Genomic DNA, 24,246 nt, shown 5'->3' on the forward strand with positions numbered 1-24,246 from the left:
AATGGGGCTAGGCTAAATGCTAACACGTTCACGACGCACTGTACAAAAATAAAAAGTGCTCCTGTTGAAAAAAGATAGGTATGTATTTATTTGTCTAAGCTGAGGTAAGAACATAGTAAAATATTGAAAAACTGTGGTGTTTTCCTTTATCTTTGTCTGACAGTCAGATGATGATCTGGATTGACTCAAGCCACACCTCTGTTAGATAAGCTATGAGAAAGATAGATCATCTGGAGGAGATCATCTCTGTTTTCTAAAGGAAGATAAAGGTGTCGGGAGATTTTTACTCGTTCTCTCTTTCCTTTTACACTTAACAGAGGCATCTTAAACTTTTATCAGGTGATACCCCTGACATTTCTCAGATAGTCTCTCTCCCTCTCATGTTAGGAAAAATCTTTTGTTGCTCTCGCCCCCAGTTTAGAGATACAGGACTTTGAGTCTTGTAAATCCAAGCCTAGTCATCATAACTCATGAGATTTGTAAATGTTTTCACGACTTTGTTAGATAAATATATATTTTTAAATCGTGACATATTTCTTATCTGGAAGGGTGTGTTCTGGTTACTCATCGTAACATGCAGATTTTTTACAGTAATATAACCCTAGTAACATGAAAAACATTTTGTTTCATTAGTTTTTTATTGTTGCTGTGCTGATATAGATCACCGAAACTCTGTTAGTAATGCTGTAAATCTTTTGTGCAGCCTTTGCTGACAGATAAGCACCATTTCCAGGCCAGATATGTTGCTTTGTTTAATTAAAGTGTCAGACTGGTCTTGGGCGTCATGCCAGAGAGGATCAGATTCATTTCTGTGACTTTTCCCATTTGCTTGGATCCCATATTTGGGGTTTTTTCAATCATGAGCATTTTATGTTTTTAAATTGTGGTACCACAAAGGTCACGAAAATTGGAATCAGAATTATTTTAGAAATTATAAAAAAATCTTCTTTTATTGGTGAGACAATATTAGAATATGTAAAAAAATATTAAAATAATAATAATGTGGATATTAGATGTAAATTAAAATGTTTATGAGTCTAATTTGTCCCACTCTTAAAATCTATGAATCATCATTATTATTAATCATTTATTTGTGTTCTTTTGTAACCTGTTAGTAGTACATTAAAAAAGTTCACTACATTCTGTATTGTTTTGTACTGAACAGTACTGTATTGTACTGTTACTGTAACAAGTTGGTTACCCAAAACATGGTCAGACTGTCTATTACACATAGCTCAGAGTCCATCTATTGGTTAGATGTGGTAGTGCACTTCATTTTTGTATTCAGTGTGACCTGTATTTATTACATGTATATCGTCCCAGGTAAAAATAAACGATATTTGAATGTACTAAAAATATACTTATACCAGCAAGTACATTTGTAGCACAATTGTTATTTGTTGTGGTAATTTATAGGGTATAATTTATACAAAGAAATGTAGATATAGTCTATTTCAGTAGTACTGTGTTGTGTATTGTGTACTGTACTGTACACAATACCAGTACACTTTAAAAACTGAAAAATTGATTTATTTAAAAAAAATACTTCAATTGGTAAAGCTTAAAAAATATAAGTGAAAGTTTGATTAATTTAAAAAGTTACTTTAATTGGTAACACCTAAATAGATTTTATGACTTAAATTTTCTAATTTTAAGTGAAAAATGTAAGGTTGAATAAACATTTTAAAATGTTTACAACCCCTTAGTTTTAAAAACAACACAATCAGTGTTAGTGTTAGTAACACACTAAATGTGTGTTATAATTGGAACAACACATTTTGTGTTACTTTTAGCACAAAATGACACATAATGTCTTAAAAGCATAACAAAAAGAAAATGTGCAAAAAATTAACACATCCTTTCTTGGACTGTATTTTTAAGTGTTACCATTGAAGTAAGTTTTTTTCTAAATAATTTGAAACAAAGCGTAAAAAGCAAAACTATCGATATGGGTAGATATTATTCTAAGTAATACAATATAAAAGTTTGAAACACCCTTTTTTTGTTGCTGGAGCGGTACCCTTAAAAGTACATTTTTGTACCTTTATGGGTATACAACACCTTGAAATGTTGTACATTTTTGGTACCAGTCAGGCCCGGCTCCACGGGGTGGGGGGGAGTTGGGCCAGCGTGGGCCTGGCCTACCCAATCAGAGGCTTGGCCCACCCTTGCCCCACACCACATAACAGCCAATCTTGTTTTGGCCAAAAATCTGTAATACTATATTAACAGACATGAGAATAATTAAGAAAAAGCATTTCAGAAGTTTGTTTTAGTTGATGTAAATAGTTATTTTAAAAGAACTGCCCCTTTTTATCAAATCTGAAGTTACTTAAATGATACAAGATCTGTTAAGGGGTCGAAAAATATTACAAATGCAAAAAGAGAAAATGTAAAAATAAACATGTTAACCATATATATATATGATATTAAAACGATAGATGTGATTCTAAAGCATTAAAGACCCCCCATCTGACCGGCCAACCTGGAATATCACTTACCACTTATCACGTACCAACCCATCGTCAGAAAAAGTAGTTTTAAACCTTTATCTGACAGTGTAAGATAAACTTCAGAATATGTAAGTGTACTCAAATGTCCCATTTTGAGACATAATTTATTTCAAAACAACAAAAATGTCTGTGCTGATACTCGATTACTCAGAAGAACATTTACCAATACAGATATTTTTTTCTGACTGTTTAGAAGTACTAAACACTTACTTACTTGTATATTAAGTATAAAATTAATGCATGAAAATAGTAGATTTACTAAGTGTATTTCAATATGTAAGTCAATATGTTTGATGTCAATGCAGGTTAATGGAAAGGCAGCCCATGAAGAAAAACCAAGTCTATCTGTTAGTCTTTCTAACTCCAGCACCGTATCCAACACAATCACTTCTGCAGCTCCAGCCAGCGTTCCAGCACCAGAGGTTTGTCTCCACACACCCACAAAACATCCAGTAAATGTGGAGGCTTTTAGAACGGATGGGTGATTCTCACGAAATCCAGACTAAAAGCTGTCCGATCAGATTTTCTATAGAATTATTTACATTTTTTAGATTATCATTATAAAAAATTATCATTACTGCAACATGATATTACATTGAATATATGCATTTACAAACTCATGTTTTGGTAATGGACTAAAAAGTTGTCTATGTACTATGACAAACAAAATTTCAACTTTTATCTGGAGAGAAAAATTAAGAACTGCTTACCTGGTAGCCATCTTGAGTGTCACAGTCAATTATTTCCCTTCCAACTAATTTTTTTTTTTGAAAATGTTATTTCCTTGAGGGCTTAAACAATAATTGAAATTGTTGCGGAGGATGAGAAAATTGGTCTTGGACACATTTATATTCCTTATTATTGTCTCTACATTTACCAATGGTCACCAAATACCGCGTTTCTTTACTGTAAATGTTTATATTATAACATGCACTGAAGCTTTACATTTTTTTGATTTTTTAATTATAAATATTTCTATGTCAAAGAACCAAAAACCAGTCATGGACATTTTGCGGTAATGAAAATTTTCCCCTTAAAGGGCGATTTATAGTTGTGCGTAAGTTAGTCTATCTGTAGCCTGACGTGCACCTCGCAAAAATTTTAACAGCGCGTCAGTTCTACGCGGACCGCAAGCGCTGAGATTGGTCCACCAGAACCCCTCCGACGCGGAACCTACGCCGTATGACCTATGCATGACTATAACGAGCCCTTAAATGTGAAAAAAAAAATTGGTTTGTAGGATGTCATTTGAAACCATGTGCAAAATAGTACATGAAGAGATGTTTGTAACTGTATGCTTCTTACTTTGATACTCTTACTTTGCATTTACTTTTTTATCAAAATGTTTCATGACACCTCATAAGTCTAATTTTGCGAGAATCACCCAGATGTGTTAAAAACAACCAAACAGAATCCACACATCTCTGTGTTATTATTGAAACAACACATTTTGTGGTACTTTTAACACAATTTGTGCTTTATTTTAACACAAAATGACACATAATGTGTTAAAGCGTAACACAAAAAAATGTGTAAAAATAAACACATCCTTTCTTAGAGTGTAGAGGCTGTTGCCTCTTTAATGCCGAGTGATCATAGGTGGTTTTGATGATGATGTGTGCTCATTTCAGGAGAGACCCCAAGAGACGGTTTCAGATGAAGATAAAGGAATATCCCTAAATCTGTCATTAAAGCAGGCTAAGGAACGCGCTCACCAGAAACGCTCCAACAAAAAAGCTCCTCCGATGGACTGGAGCAAACGAAACGAGCTCTTCGGCAACCTCTGAGATGTCTTTGTGCCTTCCCTTAATGTTATTTTTCTTTTTTGTTTTCTTATGATCTGTTTTTTCCCTCATGGACAGTTAGATCCTATTCACATGGATTTGTTTAAACCAGTGTTATTTTACCTGTGATTTCTGAATATGTTATGATATAATGTGGATTTTTTTTATATTCAATCACCTGTACTTCATTTACCTCTCTCACTAATGTTAAATCTTATATTTTGTCTTATATCACTGTATGATGTACAGTCTAAAATTTTAAAAGCTTGTTTATATATTTTTCTTGCTTTCCTTACAGTAATATTCATGCAGTATTGATTGCCTTGCGAGTTTTATATTCAGTGAAAGCTGATGTTATATTTCTTTCAGAGCTTGTCTTAAGTAAATGAAAGCAGCAGTTAAGCTTTTATTTTTTCGTAAATGTGAACATTTATAAATCATAATCTAGGACCAATCAACCACTGAAACATGTTATCATTTCTGACTGAATGTCTATTAGTTAATGATGCTGAAGAATCTCTTATTAAAGGTTTCATTTTAAACTCTCTCGTTTAGTGCACTTTTAAAACAGCACAATAGATGTAAACAAACATGCTTCATCCTGAATCATGTTAATTTTTTTGTAGTGAAATCTTTGTACACCAGTAATATTTGAAAATGTTATGCATGATGCTTGCTCAGGGTTCCCACACCTTAGTTAACTTCAAATTCAAGGACTTTCCAGGTCCAATACTCTCAAATTCAAGGACTAAATGTGGGGACACATTTCAAGAGAGAGCAAAGTTACATTGTGTTACTTTTTAAGATACATTGTTACAGTGACACTTTGGGGATGTCTCCAAGTGCGTCTGAATGTGTATATCAAATTCAACCAATGGTGAGGCTTAACGACAGACAGGGTGACGCGGGAGCCAGAAAGTATTTTGCTATATGAAATATTGCCAAAGACGGCGTTACAGGGACGCAGGAAGTATGGCAAGGGAGACGCACCGTCTCGTTCCCTTCTCAGGGAAGAACAGTTATATACGTAACCCAAGACGTTTTCATGTGTTAAACACAACTATGCAAAAAAGCATTTTGGTATGAATCAACAATACCGAATGCATACAGAAGATATAAGCATTTAAAGCGAACAGTTTAGCACGTGTGCTTAAAAAGTCTAGAATTTTTATGATATTATCCTACACTACACAGGGAATAATATGGATTTTTGTGCATACAATAGATTCAAGCACTTTCAATGACCTGTATTGTATGTATTTTTTTAAAACTTCCCAGGGCCTTGAATTGTTTCCCCCAGATTCACAAACTTTCAAGGACCTGTGGGAACCCTGGATTTTTAGATTAGTTCACTTGCAAAAAGGGCTGATAAACCTTTTGTCCCAAAAAGGGAAAAACAAACAATGTTAAGTATCTTTTTAATTCAGTGTAAAAAGTTTTCTTTTCAAATTCAACAGATACAATTTTCACAGCCATGCGGAAACAGTTTGAATGCTTGTAAACAAATGAGCATAAAATTCAAATCAACAAAAGTTTTCCCCCACAGTTGGACTATATACATACAAGCTATCAAACCCTATTTTATATATATATATATATATGTATATGTATATATATCACAGCACACCATCATCATCATCATCATTAGAAATAAAGATACCAGATACAGACTATCAAAAAAGTTACAAATCCAACACCCTCACGTCTAAGTACAATGAGGGTCGACGTTAGTTCTTTTCAATATATCAAATGATTCGGCTAATTGTATCCAAAAATACAGATTTGAAGTTATAATCACCGGCTTTCCAACATATAATTACAGACTTAACTCTCCTTTAATAGACCTAATGAATGAGTTATCAAATATATATATGTATTATATATATTTTTTATATATATATAGCACCATGATGTGATTACTGAGGACAGAGGGAACGTCACAAAAACCCGTGTTAGTATCAAGACCAGAACAGCGACTGGCCCCTGTAAGATTCTCACATTGCTGCATGCACTGATACTCATCACGCTACCGGACAACAGATTTTTTTGTTGCGTTTCTATTTTATAATCTGTTTCTATTTTTAAATCAATAGCTTTTCTTACGAGACAAAACGACACGGAGGATAAGGCATCAATTTTGCTAACGCGAGAGAGAAAGAGAGGGTTTACTTAAAGGTGAAGTTGTGCGTAAAAGTTTAAAATCTGAGGGTAGCAGCTATTTGCCTCAACAGTCATGTTTTAATAATTGCAAACGATTGAGGGATTTTGGTCTTTCTGTGAAAAAAATAAAAAAACAAGTGTGATCGTAACCAGTGTGTACCTAAATCCTGATGCTATGGTTGGGGTTCATGAGAAGAAACAAAATGTACCAACAAAATGAAAAGTATGAAAAGTATGTAAAGTATGTAGTTGCTGCAGCAGCTAATGTAAAACGTGATGTGAAGTCCCAGTTTGACAAATTAAATAAATGACAGTGCCTTAGATTTTGAAATCTACACATGCTGTACAATACAACAACAACAACGAAACTAAAACTGAATCGAAAACAGTACAAATATTTGTTAAAAAGACTAAATTACAAAAGGAGAGGGGGAAACATTAGATCCTTTATACAATGAACCATAATTTAACATGGATCTGGATGACCACCTTGTCAACCTTTGGAAAGCATTGAGGGTGAAATGAAAAAATTAAAAAAATGACGCAGTCACATTTGTCAGGAGCTTCAAATAACAAACAAAACTAGCATCGTAATTGAACTGAATGATTTCAGAAGCACTTAGCCGCCAATCTTCGAATAAAGCAGAAGTCAATGAAATACGTTTCCTGAGAGTTCACCAACAACCTTACTGGTACTGAATAGAGCAGATTATTATACTAAGATAAACAACTATGCAAATGTAATATTGGTTGTATTCTATAAAGATTATATACACACACACACACACACACACACAGGGAAAGCTCAAGTCTAGCTTTTAAAAAAATCGTCACAGTTTTGCAATATATTTGATTTTATATGTACCTAGTCTATATATTTATGAGTTGTGTGATTTTTTTGTTGTTGAGTAAAACATCCCAAAAAAACAACAACAGACATTATTGCATAACATTCTTTTTCCACATCGAGGACTCATGCTATGATACAAATATAAACAATGTGTAGATATCTAAAGTGTGTAAATACTTTTCTGTTTGCATAAAATGTAAATGAATAGACCCTTTCGAACGGAGCATGAAAACTACCTATTGCAACCTTTAGCGAGGTTAGCTTGATTGTATTAAAAACCGCTTGCTTACGGAGGTAGTACAAATGTCTGGAATGAATGCTGTGTATTCAGTAAGTAAAATACATGGGATGCACAAATCCTCTGGAGTTAGCGCTTGATCAAAAAAAGATGCTGGCGCTAATAAATTGTTCGCATTTGACTTTTTACCCCTATAAACATATTCCAGAAGAATCCTCCACTGTGCTGTCACATTAAAGATGACAGAAAGGTAGTGTTCAGATAGCAACGATTGCTTACATTTATTCTGTGGCTCACAAAATACTCTTTGATATAAAAATGGCTCTGAATTTTCCAACATTGGCGTCAAATAAATTTTTAAGTTGTTTTTTTTTTGCATATCATAATCTCGACTTTTGACTTGAGCACATCCCACTATAATCACATTTACGTATCACATAATACAATAAAGTCATTTTACAAGCCAATACAGATTTTTGTCCCTGTAGTGCAAATTGAGTGTTTCCATTATTTAGCCTACTCTTCATACCAGTAAGGTTTGATTTCGAATACCATCATCCCTCATATCTCTGTGTGTAAATATTTCTATGTGAATGTGTGAGTGTGTTTGATATGAATGTCATACACGTACGATATACTGTCTCAATATAGATTTCTACCACTCTTATCAAATGCACGCCCATCCAAAACGAACAAAAAACAGCGCGAGAACACGTGGCACTTTAAAAAAAAAAAGAAATCTTTTTTCACCAAAAAAGGAAACAGGGAAAAGCCAAGAACTTCAAGTACAACGAACACTAAGGAGAAAACCAAAAACAAAAAAGTCCATAGGGCGAAAAGTCAGTATCTCAGTAAATTCCCTATTTATGCACGGTTTTCTCTCAGATCAAGTCTGTTCTTCAACCTGAAAAAGAAAAAAGAGAGAAAAAAGAGACCTGGTGTGTTTAGGAAATCACTGTCTCATGTCCCAGGTCTTGTGTGCATCGCTTAAAGTGGGATTTTTTTCCAGTGCTGTTGGCAGTGAGGTGGAGCCTCTGATGGCTGATGATGTTCAGGGCTCCTGTCGGATGTAATAACTGCCTGAGCCGTTGCTCTCCTGGTCTGAGATGCCCTGTGAGAAGGTGAACTCATCGATCTCTGGAGTCTCCTCTTTCAATTGCAGTGAGGCCTCTGGCAAACAAAAATAAGAGACAAGAAAATGTGATCTCTAAAGTGAAATGTGGATGGATGGCAAGTCACATGTGTATCATATTTATAACCATAAAGAAAAAATGGGAGATAGGTGTGCCACTAAATTGAATGAATTTTATGATTTAGTCACCAAAAACACAAGTACTTTGTAACATTTAGATTTAGGTGCTGTCTACATGTGGTACTACTACTATTAGTCATAGATCAATTTTTATAATCGGCCAATAAACTTTTTGTTCGTAATGATACAGATGTAAAGCCAAAGTCCGACCGAGAGTAAAATGGCCAATCATTATTCACTTTTTAACGTGACATTACATTGTTACACACAACAACATTCTGGTGTGCAGGAAAGTCTTATCCAAACAGTACAGTTGTGTCATGTAAATATTTTTTGAATACTTGAATAGCTTGTATGATTTAACCAGGCTTGCATAAAGCTAGTATAAATTAAAATGATAAAGCTAACATAAAGCTTACATGATTTAGTATGAATTAGCATGAAGCTAACATTATTTAGCATGAGGTTTAACTGTATGCTTACATGAAGCTTACATGGTTTCGCATAAAGTTAACATGATTTAAGATGAGGTTAACCTTATGGTAACATGAAGCTAGTATGATTGAACAAAGTTAACATGATTTAAAGGTTAACCTTATGCTAACATGAAACTAACATGATTTAACATGAAGTTAACATAAAGCTAGCATGATTTAACATGAGGTTAACATTATGCAATCATGAAGCTAATATGATTTAACATGAGGTTAACATGACGCCAGCATGATTTAAAGTTAACATAATTTAACACGAGGTTAACCTTATGCTAACATGAAGCTAACATGATTTAACAAAGTTAGCATGATTTAACACGAAGCAAGCATGATTTAACATGAAGCTAGCATGATTTTGCATGATTTTGCATGATTTAACATGAAGCCAACATGATTTAACACGAGGTTAACCTTATGCTAACATGAAGCTAACATGATTTAACTTGAGGTTAACATGAAGCTAGCATGATTTAACATGGAGCTAACATGATTTAACATGAAGCTAGCATGATTTAACATGAAGCTAGCATGATTTTAAAGTTAACATGATTTAACATGAGGTTAACCTTATGCTAACATGAAGCTAACATGATTTAACTTGAGGTTAACATGAAGCTAACATGATTTAACTTGAGGTTAACATGAAGCTAGCATGATTTTAAAGTTAACATGATTTAACATGAGGTTAACCTTATGCTAACATGAAGCTAACATGATTTAACTTGAGGTTAACATGAAGCTAGCATGATTTAACATGGAGCTAACATGATTTAACATGAAGCTAGCATGATTTAACATGAAGCTAGCATGATTTAAAGTTAACATGATTTCACATGAGGTTAACATTATGCTAACATGAAGCTAGCATGATTTAACATGAAGCTAACATGATTTTAAAGTTAACATGATTTAACATGAGGTTAACCTTATGCTAACATAAAGCCAACATGATTTTACATGAGGTTAACATTATGCTTATCTGAAGCTAACATGTTTTAACATAAAGTTAGCATGATTTAACATGAAGCTAGAATGAAGCTTGTATGATTTAACAAAGCTAGCATGAAGCTAGTATAAATTAATATGATTAAGTTTACATGTTAACACGATTTAACATAAAGCTAACATGATTTGGTATGAAGTTGGCCTGAAGCTAGTATGAATTAGCATAAAGCTAACATGATTTAACATGAAGCTAACATTATTTAGCATGAGGTTTAACTTCATGCCAAATCATGTAAGCTTCCTGTAAGCATAAAGTTAACATGATTTAACAAGAGGTTAAGCTTATGCTAACATGAAGCTAGTATGATTGAACAAAGTTAACATGATTTAACATGAGGTTAACCTTATACTAATATGAATTATCATGAAACTAACATGATTTAACATCAGGTTAACATTATGCTAACACATGATTTAACATCAGGTTAACATTATGCTAACACATGATTTAACATCAGGTTAACATTATGCTAACACATGATTTAACATCAGGTTAACATTATGCTAACACATGATTTAACATCAGGTTAACATTATGCTAACACATGATTTAACATCAGGTTAACATTATGCTAACACATGATTTAACATCAGGTTAAAATTATGCTAAAACATACCAACATGAGGGTAACAGTATGCTAACATAACACCAACATGATTTAACATGGTTAAAATTATGCTAACATGATCTGACATGAAGTTAACATGAGGTTAGCATGATTTAACATGAAGCAACATGGGGTTAACACAGGGGCGGAGTGGGACCAAAAAATCTACCGGGAAATTTCGTATACCACCGGCCCTCCGTGGTAAAAAATATGTCTCGTAGCCTATTTGTAGTAAAACTAGGGTAATACAAATCGTAATCAATTTGCCCAAAAAAACATTTTTATAATATTAATAAAATCATTAAATCATGGCTAATTTTCCTAAATGAGTAACTATACAAAATGAGCTGGTTGAAAGACGGAGATGCGCACCTCAATCAGCTATTACATAACATATTACGAGACCAGAGATGAATGTGCTCATAAACGGGAGTAATATGGAATAATTTGTGCCTCTTTGAATAACTGTAAGAATATTTCCTTTAAATATAATTTTTGTCATATAAAGTTTTGAGAGATAATAATGTTTTTCCACGGTTTTTGCTTATTTATTTTAACGTGTTTGGCGCATTACCTCAGAGATTATTTCAGTAATATTGCTTTTTTCCCCGCTAATAATAATACAATTTACATGCCAATCCTGCTTCTTTATCTTTTTATTAATTTCATTATGCTGTAATGTTAATTTATATGTGAATATTTAATGGCATATGAGACGTTCATTGCCGTTATATTATCTCGTCTAATATTCAAATCATATCCGGAATAATGTGTGCATCTAGAATACAGATTCATTTGAAAATAATTTTTGTCAAAGTTTTGAGAAATAATAATGTTGTGAGGATATTTATATATTTCAGTTGAATACTCACGTCTATTGATATGGAAATCTAATAGAAATCTAATAGTAGGAAATATAAAATGTGATACTGCAAAGTTACCCTTCTAAATTTTATTTATGATATATAGCCATATGGAGATAAACCTTTGCAAATGTGCTGATTTTATCCATTCAAGTACTGACCACCAGGCTAGAGATTTTAAACATCCTTAATCCACACTTTCTATCAAATAGTCTCCTCTTGATGGATCAATCCGACCAAATATGTACTGAAATAAACAGGCATTCGGCGACGCGGCTTTTCACATCAAAGGCCGACAGGCTATGCAATTTGGAGAGGGGCCGTTCAATAATCCCCCTATATTTAAAAAAAAATCCTAAACATGGTTGGACCTGCCGAACAGGTTGAGCACTTTTATATAGCCTACTGTGTTGAGCAAAGAGGCTGCACAGTTTGACAAGCCGGAAGCGGCCGCCAGACGGGGTTGCTATATAACTTGCAATGTATCAGACCGGCCCTCGCAGCCTCAAAACACTACCGGCCAACCGGGAAATGTCCCGACTCTCCCGATGGCCACTCCGCTACTGGGTTAACAGTATGCTAACATGACGTCAACATGATTTATAATGATGTTAACATTATGCCAACATAAACCTAACATGATCTGACATGAAGTTAACATGGTTTAGCATTAAGCCAACATAAGGTTAACAGTATGCTAACATGAAGCCAACATGATCTTACAAAGTTAACATTAAGTTAGCATGATTTAACATTAACCAAACATGAGGTTAACATTATGCTAACATGATCTGACATGAAATTAACAAAGCTAGCATGACTTATATCGGCCTCATTGCTTTCTTGATATCAGTATAGGCCACATACAAACATAATTGCCCGACATATGCTTATGCTAATGTAAATTAACATTACACACACACACACAGACAGACAGACAGACATACACACACGACACAACAAGTTGTCAAACAGAAGTGCATTGTGTGACCAGATGTGGTTGAGAGTAGGGCTGCCAACGATTAATTGTGCAAATGTGCATTACAAACGTTATTCCAGGATATGTCTATAGGATGTATTTATATCGCTGTTCTTCAAATAGTTTCAGGTATTTTCATGATAATAAAGAATACTTTAGATGATTTTGTTTAACAAGTGTTGCTTTATTTTTTAAATGCACGCTATAAATGACTCTGACTCATAATGATATTAGATTGATAAGGACTTCCTACTGACCAAATGTTGTAGTACACGCACAAGCTGTGCATGAAACACAAATTCGATTCTGAATCGATTTCAGAGGCATTTTTAATGGGACACGCGATTAATCGTTGCAGCCCTAGTCGAGAGAGAGTCCTTCGCTGTTGTTCCAGACATATCGGGCCATAGTACTTACTCCACAAATTTCATACAGAAACCTGTTGTTTAAATATAACTACATCATGTGATGAAATTAATACCAGGTACAAATAGGACCATAAGGAATTTAAAATGAATCAAGCAAGCAGGGGTATGCAAGGGTTGTGCATTTTAGTAAACTCAAAGTAGACTCTTCAGTAGACTTACCTGTAACATTTAACACCCAAAAATCAATGTGATATATGTACACACCCTATTAATTCACAGCATCCTTAACTAAACTAAATTAATGAATTCAGAGTCAATACAGGTGTGGGTGTAAACGGACCACACGCAAGTCTATAAACTAGGAAAAAAGTAATTGCAATTTTACACTGACAGTAATACTTCACTCCTGATAACTGATATATGCTGCACAAATTACCCAAACACCCGATGACTAAAACTGCACTCCGCTCCGGCCAACCTGAAAGGTTCGACAGAAATGAGCTCAGTTGCGCCCTCTCGCTGAGTGATGGAGAATTGAGTTACCTGAGTTGAGAGCGTGATCATGCTCTACACCTGAAGTGGGAGGTCGCCCGGACCCAGAGAAGTGGGACAGGTAATGGGGCGGGGTCTGCTCTTCATCACCCGAGAAGCTCCTCCTCCTCAGAGGCCCACCCAAACCGATCGGCCTCCTCCCAACTGGAATCTTCCTCTCTAAACACCAAGCCAGACTGAAGTTACCGAGGTTACTGAGTTACCCAGGCTACCGAGCTCCACTCCACTGTAGACCACCCTACCACTGAGTCCAAATTTCAAGTGAGAGCTTAACCTTAATTTGATTTCTGCTGGACAGAAGGGTGATTCAGATTGAAGCATAAACCCGGAAGAATACCCACAACATCGTGACCCCTGACCTCTCCCTTGCTCAGATTCTTCTCGTCCTAAGGTAGCGTGCCACACTTTTCAGCTGCTACTGATGATGGTGGTGGTGATACTGGCTAAAGTTGTCTGTGCTTATCTAGAACCCAACTGAGTCATGACAACTTCCACAGACCATCAAGCAGAACCAGACCAGACCCAAGCCAGAGAAAAAACAGAGGACCAATTTGCCCCCCAAATCAGTGATTGATGAGTGGAGAGGAAAAGAGAAAGAGAGAGGTGGCCAGATTAAATCTGATTGGACTCACTTTTCTTTTGTCCCTTATACTGTGCAGTCTTCTTTTTCTGTTTCGAGACATTCGGTGGTGCCTCTCGCATGGCTGAGGGAAAAGTGACAAAGCGTTACTCGACGCAAAATATAAATAAAACCTCACATAAAAAAAATTAAAAAGTGATTAAATTAAACATAGCAATATTATTTGTGACCCTGGAACACAAAAACCCATAAGTCACACAGATTTATTTGTAGCAATAGCCAAAAAATACATTGTATGGGTAAAAAAAATAAAAAAATGCATGCCAAAAATTATTAGGATATTAAGTAAAGATCATGATCAATGAAGATATTTTGTACATTTTCTACCGTATATACATGTAAAAAAATATTTATCATTAGTAATATGTGTTGATAAAGATGAACACATTAGTCTTGATTAATTTATTATTATTATTTATACTTTGTTATTACTATTTATTAATTTAGACATCTTTAAAGGCAACATCCAAGGTTCCCAAACCTTAGTTAAATTCAAATTCCAGGACTTTCCAGGTCCAATACCCTTAAATTCAAGGACTAAATGTGGGGACACATTTCAAGTGAGAGCAAGGTTACATCGTGTTACATTTTAAGATACATTGTTACAGTTCCCTTTTGAGGGAACTCACGCTGCGTCACTGTGGTGACACTTTGGGGACGCCTCCAGGGAAAAGTGCATCTGAATGTGTATATCAAATTCAACCAATGGTGAGGCTTAATGACAAAGACAGGGTGACGCGGGAGCCAGGAAGTATATCGCTATCTAAAATGTTGCTAAAGACGGCGTTACAGGAACGCAGGAAGTATGGCAAGGGAGACGCAGCATCTCGTTCCCTTCTCAGGGAACAACAGTTACATACGTAACCCGAGACGTTTTCATGTGTCGAACACAACTATGCAAAAAAGCATTTTGGTATGAATCAACATTCACATACAGAAGATATAAGCATTTAAAGCGAACAGTTTAGCATGCATGTTCAAAAAGTCTAGAATTTTTTCGATATTATCCTACACTGCACCGGGAATATTATGGATTTTTTTCCCAGAAAACTTTTGCATAAAATAGATTCAAGCACTTTCAATGACCTGTATCTATGTATGTATATTTTCAAAAACTTCCCAGGGCCTTGAATTTTTCCCCCCCAGATTCACAAACTTTCAAGGATTTCAAGGACCTGTGGGAACCCTGAACATCAGCTTTCAGATGACGTATAAATCACAATTTAGATTACATCATTGTCCACATTAACACAACCGCATATATTTACAAACAAAAGCATATTGAAAATAATTTTATAACTGGCTCGTGTGTGAAAAACACTGCAATGCATGTCAGGAATTTATCTAAACAACAACAAAAAAACATTACTAAAATGACAAAAAAGTATTGCTTGGACAGGATCTAAAGTTTCTAGAGTCCGAATGTCCTGTAATGTTTACTCACTCTGTGTGGCGGGTGGCTGGAGCTGATATCCAGTCAGTTGGCACCAACCTACAGGGTAGAGATCTGGAGACTCACAGTCCACCCATTGATCATACTCATCCTCCCAACCATCAAAGTGAATGCGCAGGAGTCTGTGGACGATCCTGGTCACCGTGGCAACACACACCAGTCGTGGCTCCATCAGGTCCACTGCCTCCAGTTTCATCCCTTTACGAAAGCCGTGATTCGGTACTTCCTGAAAAAAGCAGGCAAGAAAAGAAATCATTCAGAAATCAAATCATCTTGACACAGAAAACATAGTGTATGTTTTATAAAAGCTCTTTCATGAGAAGTACGCAATGTTTCATCTGCTGATGTGTTATGCATCACTGTTGCAAGCTTCTTAACAAAAAAAACACAACACAAAGTCACACTGTTGCCTAACAACTGCAAAAAAGCATTCGGAGGATGTTCATGATATACTTCAGTTAAGAAAGAAGAAGATGATAGCCTAAATCCGTTTTTTACCCATGAATACCTACTTTGTTAAAGAGCTTCACAGGGGCTGCAATTGAACCTGTTTCTCTGAGGTAGTCAAACCATTTGAAAGGGAGTTTGGTGTACCCTGTGGAGCAGTTTCAGATTCATTAGAAAAGTGATCCGATCAGAGGAAAGTGATGAAATGGATAGAAAACGCACCTCTTGGGGGTGTGAGCTCAATGCTGTTGATTTCACAGAAGCCGACAGGAAAGATGGAGGGTGAGGTGGAGTGATAGCAGAACCAGTCAGAGCCATCAGCAGCCTCAGAACCATCAATCCCGATCATAAGGTATCCATCTGCCAATACCTTTGAGCAGGAAAACAAAAAACATCTTATATATTTTTCTGTCACAATAGGGGTTGGCATTATATTTTAATAATCTTCATTTTTTCATCATATGTTTTTTTTTGGTTTCTGAGTTGGGTGTGTGAGATACCAAATCCAATGTTATGTCATTTTAATCAGTGTCTTGTTGACTATATCATAGCATCGTTTTAAAATATGTAAGCAGCTCTTAGCAACTTTTTTGGTGGGCTTGAAAATATTTTCACACAGCGGGATTAATTGTAACGCTGTGTTACAACTAACCCCTCAGCACTAACGATATGAAAACAACTAAAGTTAGCGTAATTCTTGTCGTTGTTTTAAATAGGCTAAACACGAATTATTGCTGGCTGCCAACAAAATAAGTGTGCCTGTCTTATCAAAAATTTATTTTTGTTCATATCTTTAATATTGATTGAATAAGGTCACGTCAAAGATTAAAATCATAATGAAATGAATGGCTAAAATCAGACTTTGATTTTCATTATCTCAGAATTTGATTTTGAGACTTTGGTATGGTTTTTACAAACTGGGTCTCACATGAAAAAAATTGTGTGTCACAATTGTGCTGCTTTTTCTCACATATTTAGACATTTGTATCCATTTATAGTTGAACTGTGGTTTGATGAGGGATAAATAGTGTAGATACCTGTCTATTATAGGCAGATATATAAACAAGATTCACTTCAAGTATATAGACAAAATAGTATTGAAATATTTGCCTGCAATCTTAACTTTTAGCAAGTGTTACAACTAACCCCCTGCCTGTTACAATTAACCCCACCTACTGTATGGGGTAAGTTGTAACGTTTGCACTTCTGTCATGTTTGGTGTAATTGTCCAAGAGTGGTAAGTAATAGAAACAAACTTCAAATGGTCATTTGTAGCAGAGATGTGTGTGTTGCTTGTGTAAAAATATAACTAAATCAAACTCAAATTTTTTAATGATTGAGCCAAAATCTGCATTAGGTTGTGCCCGGCTCTCCCCTACTTGCAAGGCTGTGCATTCAATCGTGCACGTATGTTGGCATACAAAACAGACTATACACCGTGCTTAATACATCATAAATATTGAAGATATTAACAACTCTATATTTGGCCATGGAGTTACCTAAAATCAGTTATAAAAGTATAGGAGTGTTAACATGCCTTTTCTCTTAAAGGGCGAGTAAAAAAGTTAAAATCAATGACATTCATTTTACCTTTCTTACAGTAGCAACACATATAGCTGAAAGATTGAGGGGGTCGATCGCCTCTAACTTCATCCCATCTTTAAACCAATCACCGCTCTGGTCCACATCCCTAACCTGTGGATTTAAAAGAAGACACGTAAGTGAGTAAACGTAAGTGAATATAAACAAAAAGGAATGAAAAAAACAATACCTTAGCAAACAACTGTGAAGGAGCATCCATCAGACCCTCTATTTTCTTCATCACCTCTGCAGAGAGCAACATTACAATTTTAGATTTGTTAGCCACAAACTCATCAAACTGTCCTTGAGAAAATGGACACATCACCTTTACAATCTATATTTATTAAAAAATTTGATACAAATGAGACCAAAGGGGGTCGCACACCGAACGAGAAGCGCTGCTTCGTGTGTGCGACAACTTGTAGGTATCGCACACCGGAAGTGCACATAAAAAAGCGCAAACTTAGGCTGCTAACGCATATTTTGCTTGACGATTGACGCTTTCTGACTATGTTACCGTAATCGTTAATGATTTGGGACAAATATGCTATTTAATGTTAAAGGAATATTCCAAAGTTGTGGTTTAAAAGAGCATATTTTTATGTCAAAAATGACAATCGTTTCGCTAGATAAGACCCTAATGCCTCGTTTGGGATCGTTTATAGACCTTTCAAACTCCGTTGAAAAAAACTGTTAAGTGTTGAGTTAAGTATTAAATGTTGGGCTCTATTAAAGTCCATTAAAATGAGAAAAATCCTGCAATGTTTTCCTCAAAAAACATAATTTCTTCTCGACTGAACAAAGAAAGACATCAACATTTTAAATGACATGGTGGTGAGTAAATTACCTGGATTTTTCTTTTAAGAAAATGGAACATTCCTTTAAATTATGCAAGTAGCGCAACAGGGATTTGAGCAGCATCCAGAGCTTGTGCATACATTTATACAAAAAAGTGTGTTGTTTTTTTTTTATTCATGGCACGACGCAATGCTTCTTGTCTAGTGTGCGACCCCCTTAAGAAGAATTGATTAATCTGAAGTGAGATCACAAGTAGTGTGAACACACAAAACAAATCTACACCTTTATCAGTTTAAACTGCCACACTGACCGGATCTTTTGAAACGGTGTCCGATGCTTCTAGACCAGCCAATAGAGTGGATGAGTGGGCTGAACATGTGACACCAAAAGTCATCAGTGCCATCCTGACTCTCTTCGTAGACCAGGCGCAGACGCCCACCGATCACCTGCTCCACCAGGGCGACGCGAGTCCGGCACAGGTGGGTCTTATCGACCACTTCCACACGCATCAGTTTCTTAAATGGGTACTGCATGTTCTCATGCACCTTTAGGAGGGGACAACTTTTCAATTAGGTTTACATAATGCGGTCTGCATTTTTATTTTTGATACTGTAAACCTGTAACACCTTTAAATCTAATGTCTGATGCTTCCTATAACAGGCAGATGTTGTACAACAGGTTTTTCCAGTTCTAATTGAGAAAAGCTTTATAATGTCTGCTAGGGTACAACGCCTTACCCTTGTGGCAAAATCCTGTGGAAGAGTTTTGGCTCCAGTGAGTCGCTTCACGAGAAACGCTTTCCAGTTTGAATACTTATGTTGGATGGCTGCGAGGAAATGTAAGGAAATGGAAAATTACTCATTTAGTAATATAGTTACATCATTAATGGTTCAAGCAACCTGCTAGATCTGTATCTGTTGTACATACATTTAGGAGGCACCAGTGGCTTTCCACTAGAAGCACACCATCCAACAGGGTGGACTTCTGGGATGCACATATTACACCAGAAGTCTTTGCTTGAGTCGTTATCAAAACCTTCATAACGCAGGAGAGCTTTAAAGCCTGAAAAGCGATTAAAAAAATATTTGAAATGTAATACCTAAGAGAGTTATCACAAACAACAGCTGTCATATAAAATGTGGACTCTTTAAAGCCTGCAAGTTTGATAATCCCTGCTACCCAGTAAACTTTTGTGGAGAGGTTTGTGTCAGAATTGAGGACCTCCACTCTTACTCCTTCAGTTATGTCACCCCAACACAAACCCATGGGCACCTAAAAAAACACCACGCAATTCCAGTATTTATATTTTATAATAAAGCCAAAAGATTGGGGTTTTAATCAAAGCCCTGTACTCACGTGTTTAAAACAGCTGACTGGTGCCCCGACCAGATTATTGCTACAGATGTACTGGCCCCAGTCAAAGCCTTCAACAGGAACCACTGCATGAGAAAAAAATAATTACTACTAAAGATATTAACAATAAAAAAGAGCAGCAGAGAGGATGCAGAAAATACAGTTAACCCAAAGAGTTAGGATCAATCTATATTAATATTAACGTACCACACAGATTACATTATAAGTAAGTAATGACATAACCACAGTTCAATTCTGTACCTGATTTTGATTTAGCTTGGTTCTGTTGATTTGCTTGATACTGTGCATAAGCTGCCAACTTTGCCATTAAAGGCTGTTTTTGTAAGACCTTCGCCTTTTTCGTTGGTGGTTTACCCTTGATGGGACACAAGCAAAATATATTTTAAGAAAGTCCTTGTATAAAGACCATGAACAAATCTATTTCTCCTGCAGTCCATGCATATTTACCCTGAAGTCTCGCCAGTATACTGGCCTTTTTAGAATTGGAGGAATAGCTTCTGGAGCAGGACACGCTGCAAAATCTCTTTGTTTTAGAGTAGAACGCATCCCGGACACCGACCATACCACACATCTCACAGGTCGCTGAATGAAAAAGAGGAAAAAAACATCAAACATATATTTTACGTTAAACACACTTAGCTCAGATGCAGAAAAACAGATGTGTTTTGTGTTGGGTATGAGGACCACTAATGAAAATACCATCTTTATCCACTTCTCAGTAAAAATTGTTTCTTAAAGAGCACCTATTAAAAACTTTATTTTGTGTATTTGGTATAATACAATGTGTTCAAGTGGTTTATGGTTAAAAAACATTATTTTCCACATACCGTACATTTTTGTAGCTCCAGATTTCATTCTCTTACTGAAACGCACGGATTTGAAAAGCTCTGTGTCCCTGATTGGTCAGCTAATCTGTACGTTGTGATTGGCTTGAATAGCCAGAAATGTGACGCTCCTTACCATGTTTGAAAGATTCGGTTGCTAACAGAAGTTAACTTACAGGCTGTGAGTCAGAAGCAGGAGGAATTATAATAATGTCGATCTTAACTACATCACCAATTCCAGAAAGTAAACTGTTGCCTATAATCTGTGTGTTTGTTGTAGTCCAAGAAAAGAGATTTACGTTGGAGACGATAACTTGCATCAGCGTTTAATTTTGGGTAAATATCTTTTGCATATCGTTAACATGTGCTTAATTATATACACTTACACACCAAAAGGAAATTTATAAACGTGAATCGGACAATAGGTGCCCTTTAAAGAGACAGTTCACGCAAAAAACTAAAATTGTCATAATTTACTCTGCCTTGTTACAAACCTGGATAGATTTCTTTGTTCAGCTGAACACAAAGGAAGATATATGTTTGTAACCAAACCGTTTTTGAGCACCACTGACTTCCATAGTAGGATATTTTCCTACTATGGAAGTCAATTGTGCTTTTGTTTCCTGCTTCATTACAATCCTCTTCCTTTGTGCTAAGCAGAACAAAGAAATTTATACAGGTTTGTGACAACATAAGAGTAAATGATGACAGAGTTTTCATTATTGTGCAATTTTCCCCTTTAATTCAAATAATATATTATAACACATTTCAATGTATATATTGTAATATAATTCAAGTATTATATTATAGTATAAATCTCATAATCAAAAAATATTAGCAAAAACACAATGAGGTTTTGAATGGAACACAATGTTCTAGACAGCATCGTGTGTGCTTTAGTAAAAGCAAGGACATCTTTTTTTTACAAGTCAATGTCATATTTTGTTTGTTAAGTGTGGAATCTGTAATATTTATTTATTCTTTAACACCATAATTTTGTCGTTCTTTCATTTACATTTGGTAAATGATTCAATCCGTAACAACTTACAGAGCATTATTTTGCTTTTTTATATGTATAATTTTTTATGTATAATTTACATTTTTTATTAAACAAAATGTAAAAATTTTCATCAGTATGTGTGTTTGCTGGTTTTAAACCCATGACTATTTGCACTGCTTATGCACTTAGCTATTCAGGTGCTTTTATAAATCCACAATTATTTAAAGAGTTTGGTTCCAAAATGAGATAACTCTGTTTTTAAAATCATCCAATAATTTCGTTTTTTGATTGTTGCATTCCAATTAATATCAATCAAACTGCAGTTGGTTTGTTTTAATAACTAAGAACATACAGCTAAGTAGCACAATAAAAACATGTTAACATAATAATAAACATGTTTTGACAAAAAAATTAAAAACCGAGTTCTCTCTTTTTGGAAACAAACTCTTTTTTTTACTTATTTCCAGATTTATAACTTAAAAAAAATAAATTGGACCCAGCTGGATATGTTAATGACTAACCCATTCCTGCTTTTCCATCAGGATAGGTGTACACCTGGCCGTTGTTTTTGATGATAGGCAGGCTGGCGGGGATGCTCGGCACCTCATCCTCGCTGTCCTCCGAGCTAGAGCTGCTACTGCTGTCTTCACTGCAGCTGTCATACCCGTCAAACATCCCGAATGAATCTCTTCTCTTTCGCTCCGAGCGGGGTGTGTGCTCAGCCTTTGCGTGACAAGAAAAGAGACAAATCATCAAAGAAAAGGTTGAGAAAATACAATGATTAAAGATCAATCAAATGATAGCCCTTGAAATATTATGGCTGGTATAAAGGCTGATTAATACTAGTATTAACCATAATATTCAGCTAGTTTAACTATTAATAAGCTGCGAATTTAAAAGCAGATCAACTGCAGTTTCTCTCAGGTCACAAAAAAGGAAATATCATATTTAAAAGAGGGTAGCACCCAATATCCCCACAGGGCACTTGAGGACAGGATATACCAAAAGTTCAGGAAGAACAATTTTTATTGGCATTTAAATACAAACATTTCAGGTATATTTAAATATTTTCATCGCTGACTGGTGCAATGGAAAATAATTTGGACAAGACCTTATTTAAAAATGAATTATTTCATATCTCTTCCCTATTTTATTTGAACTCCATTTCCTCCAGCTAAAATGCAATTTAACGCAGATCTATGCCCTTTTGACATCCCCATAAACCATTTAAAATTGTGTGATGGGCATATCACAAGATAAAAAAAAAACATACATAGGATACACGAGCTATCAAAACACAAACAAACAGACTACGGTTCAACCCAATGAACTGTCTAACTTGACAGGTTTTGAATGCTCCAAACGTTCAAGGATTAAGTATTTTTCTCCAAAAATGCTGTTAACTTTTTACGATTTCATACACGAGCATAAACACAAACATATACACACATACATCGGCCTGTGAGGGGATTTTAGCAGCACAAAACACACAGATAAACAGTTAGATTCACAACATTTAACGAGACAGCTAGTTTAAATTAGCCATTACAAAACAAGCAGGCTATTTCTGGTGGTTTTAGGAAAATAAATAGTGTAGTTTGTGTGAGAAGCAGCATCTGTTTCTGACAACCAAAACAAAGAGGACGGCTAACACTGCTAGCCGCTAACTACGCTAAATCAAGGAAGCGGGATAAATAAATTCACTCTTACCATATCTCTGGGATTTTCCATTAGCCCTTCATACAAATCGGTTGTTTACGTTCGTTGTGATGCGGTCCGAAAGCCCCCCGAGGGGAAGGACCTGGCTTAAAATAAATTCACTCCAAAGCAAAAAAATAACTCCAGTTGATTATCAACAATTGTCATGGCTCGAATGCGCATGCGCGTGGGTCTACAATGATTGACGTGAGTAGTCGCCAATCACACCTTACCGTTTAGGAAGCGTTGCACCATATAAGGTCATAGGAAATGTTTAAATGAGGGTGAATAATTACTGAGCAAATAAGTAGACTTTGGGGTGCCATAGCAGATTTATTGACTATAAAATTCAAAATGGTAATAGAATATAATAGACAGGTTGAAATTATAAATAAGGTAATATATTTGTGAATGTATGACTAGATGGATTTCCAAATGAGGTATTTAAGATGAAATTCACGGTGTTGTAAACTTTATGTACAATTGGTGTTAACCATAGGAAATTGTTTTGTGCATGAGAGCCACTAATGCTGTAACAAAATCACTTACATTTGTTATTGTGAAACAATCATTACAAGTCTTTTACAGCAATCATGTTTTGATTTGCAGCTTCACAGTTGGCAACAAAATGTCTTTGTAATTCTTGAAACCAAAATACATCTTAAAACTATTTACTAGCATTTACTGTCGTCTCAAAATAATGTGTCTTAGACAAAAATATATTGCTCAAGTGTAAACCTTAAATGCACTTTGAAGTCGCTTTGA

At 35.4% G+C, this 24,246-nt stretch overlaps 2 protein-coding genes across 3 annotated transcripts in view; one reads left to right on the forward strand and one right to left on the reverse strand.

Moving 5' to 3' along the window:
- nherf1a (NHERF family PDZ scaffold protein 1a) overlaps window positions 1-4,842 on the forward strand; it is a 35,398-nt gene extending 30,556 nt beyond the window's left edge. The window contains exons 5-6 of the mRNA XM_055176194.2: window positions 2,819-2,935; window positions 4,145-4,842. Of these exons, the coding sequence (XP_055032169.2) occupies window positions 2,819-2,935; window positions 4,145-4,300 (273 nt within the window). The 3' untranslated portion in view covers window positions 4,301-4,842. The remainder of the gene's footprint in view (window positions 1-2,818; window positions 2,936-4,144) is intronic.
- Window positions 4,843-5,699: 857 nt separating this feature from the next.
- Window positions 5,700-23,679, reverse strand: mbtd1 (mbt domain containing 1). Of its 2 annotated transcripts, XM_073867073.1 has the most exons (17): window positions 23,494-23,679; window positions 22,305-22,506; window positions 20,402-20,541; window positions 20,200-20,308; window positions 19,942-20,024; window positions 19,740-19,857; window positions 19,513-19,647; window positions 19,323-19,411; window positions 18,896-19,130; window positions 17,978-18,033; window positions 17,797-17,901; window positions 16,429-16,576; window positions 16,272-16,354; window positions 15,751-15,985; window positions 14,299-14,370; window positions 13,658-13,825; window positions 5,700-8,715 (listed from the first exon to the last, which is right to left on the reverse strand). In XM_073867073.1, exons 1-17 carry the CDS (start codon window positions 23,512-23,514, stop codon window positions 8,597-8,599), a joined length of 2,118 nt encoding a protein of 705 aa, XP_073723174.1. In that variant the 5' UTR covers window positions 23,515-23,679; the 3' UTR covers window positions 5,700-8,596. The 2 variants fall into 2 exon arrangements, with proteins under 2 accessions (XP_073723174.1, XP_073723175.1); XM_073867074.1 differs by lacking the exon at window positions 13,658-13,825.
- Between the last annotated feature and the right edge of the window lie 567 nt (window positions 23,680-24,246).

Source organism: Misgurnus anguillicaudatus, chromosome 4 (assembly GCF_027580225.2).
Source record: "Misgurnus anguillicaudatus chromosome 4, ASM2758022v2, whole genome shotgun sequence".
Taxonomy (NCBI): domain Eukaryota; kingdom Metazoa; phylum Chordata; class Actinopteri; order Cypriniformes; family Cobitidae; genus Misgurnus; species Misgurnus anguillicaudatus.

What these genes read in the sequence shown, in the direction of transcription:
- mbtd1 (XM_073867073.1), bottom strand. Translation starts at nt 23,514, where the DNA reads ATGGAAAATCCCAGAGATATG. An exon ending in CCAAGCTAAATCAAAATCAG is followed by an intron (nt 20,025 to 20,199) that starts GTACAGAATTGA and finishes TTTCTCATGCAG; the next exon opens with TGGTTCCTGTTGAAGGCTTT. An exon ending in CACAGGATTTTGCCACAAGG is followed by an intron (nt 19,131 to 19,322) that starts GTAAGGCGTTGT and finishes CCCCTCCTAAAG; the next exon opens with GTGCATGAGAACATGCAGTA.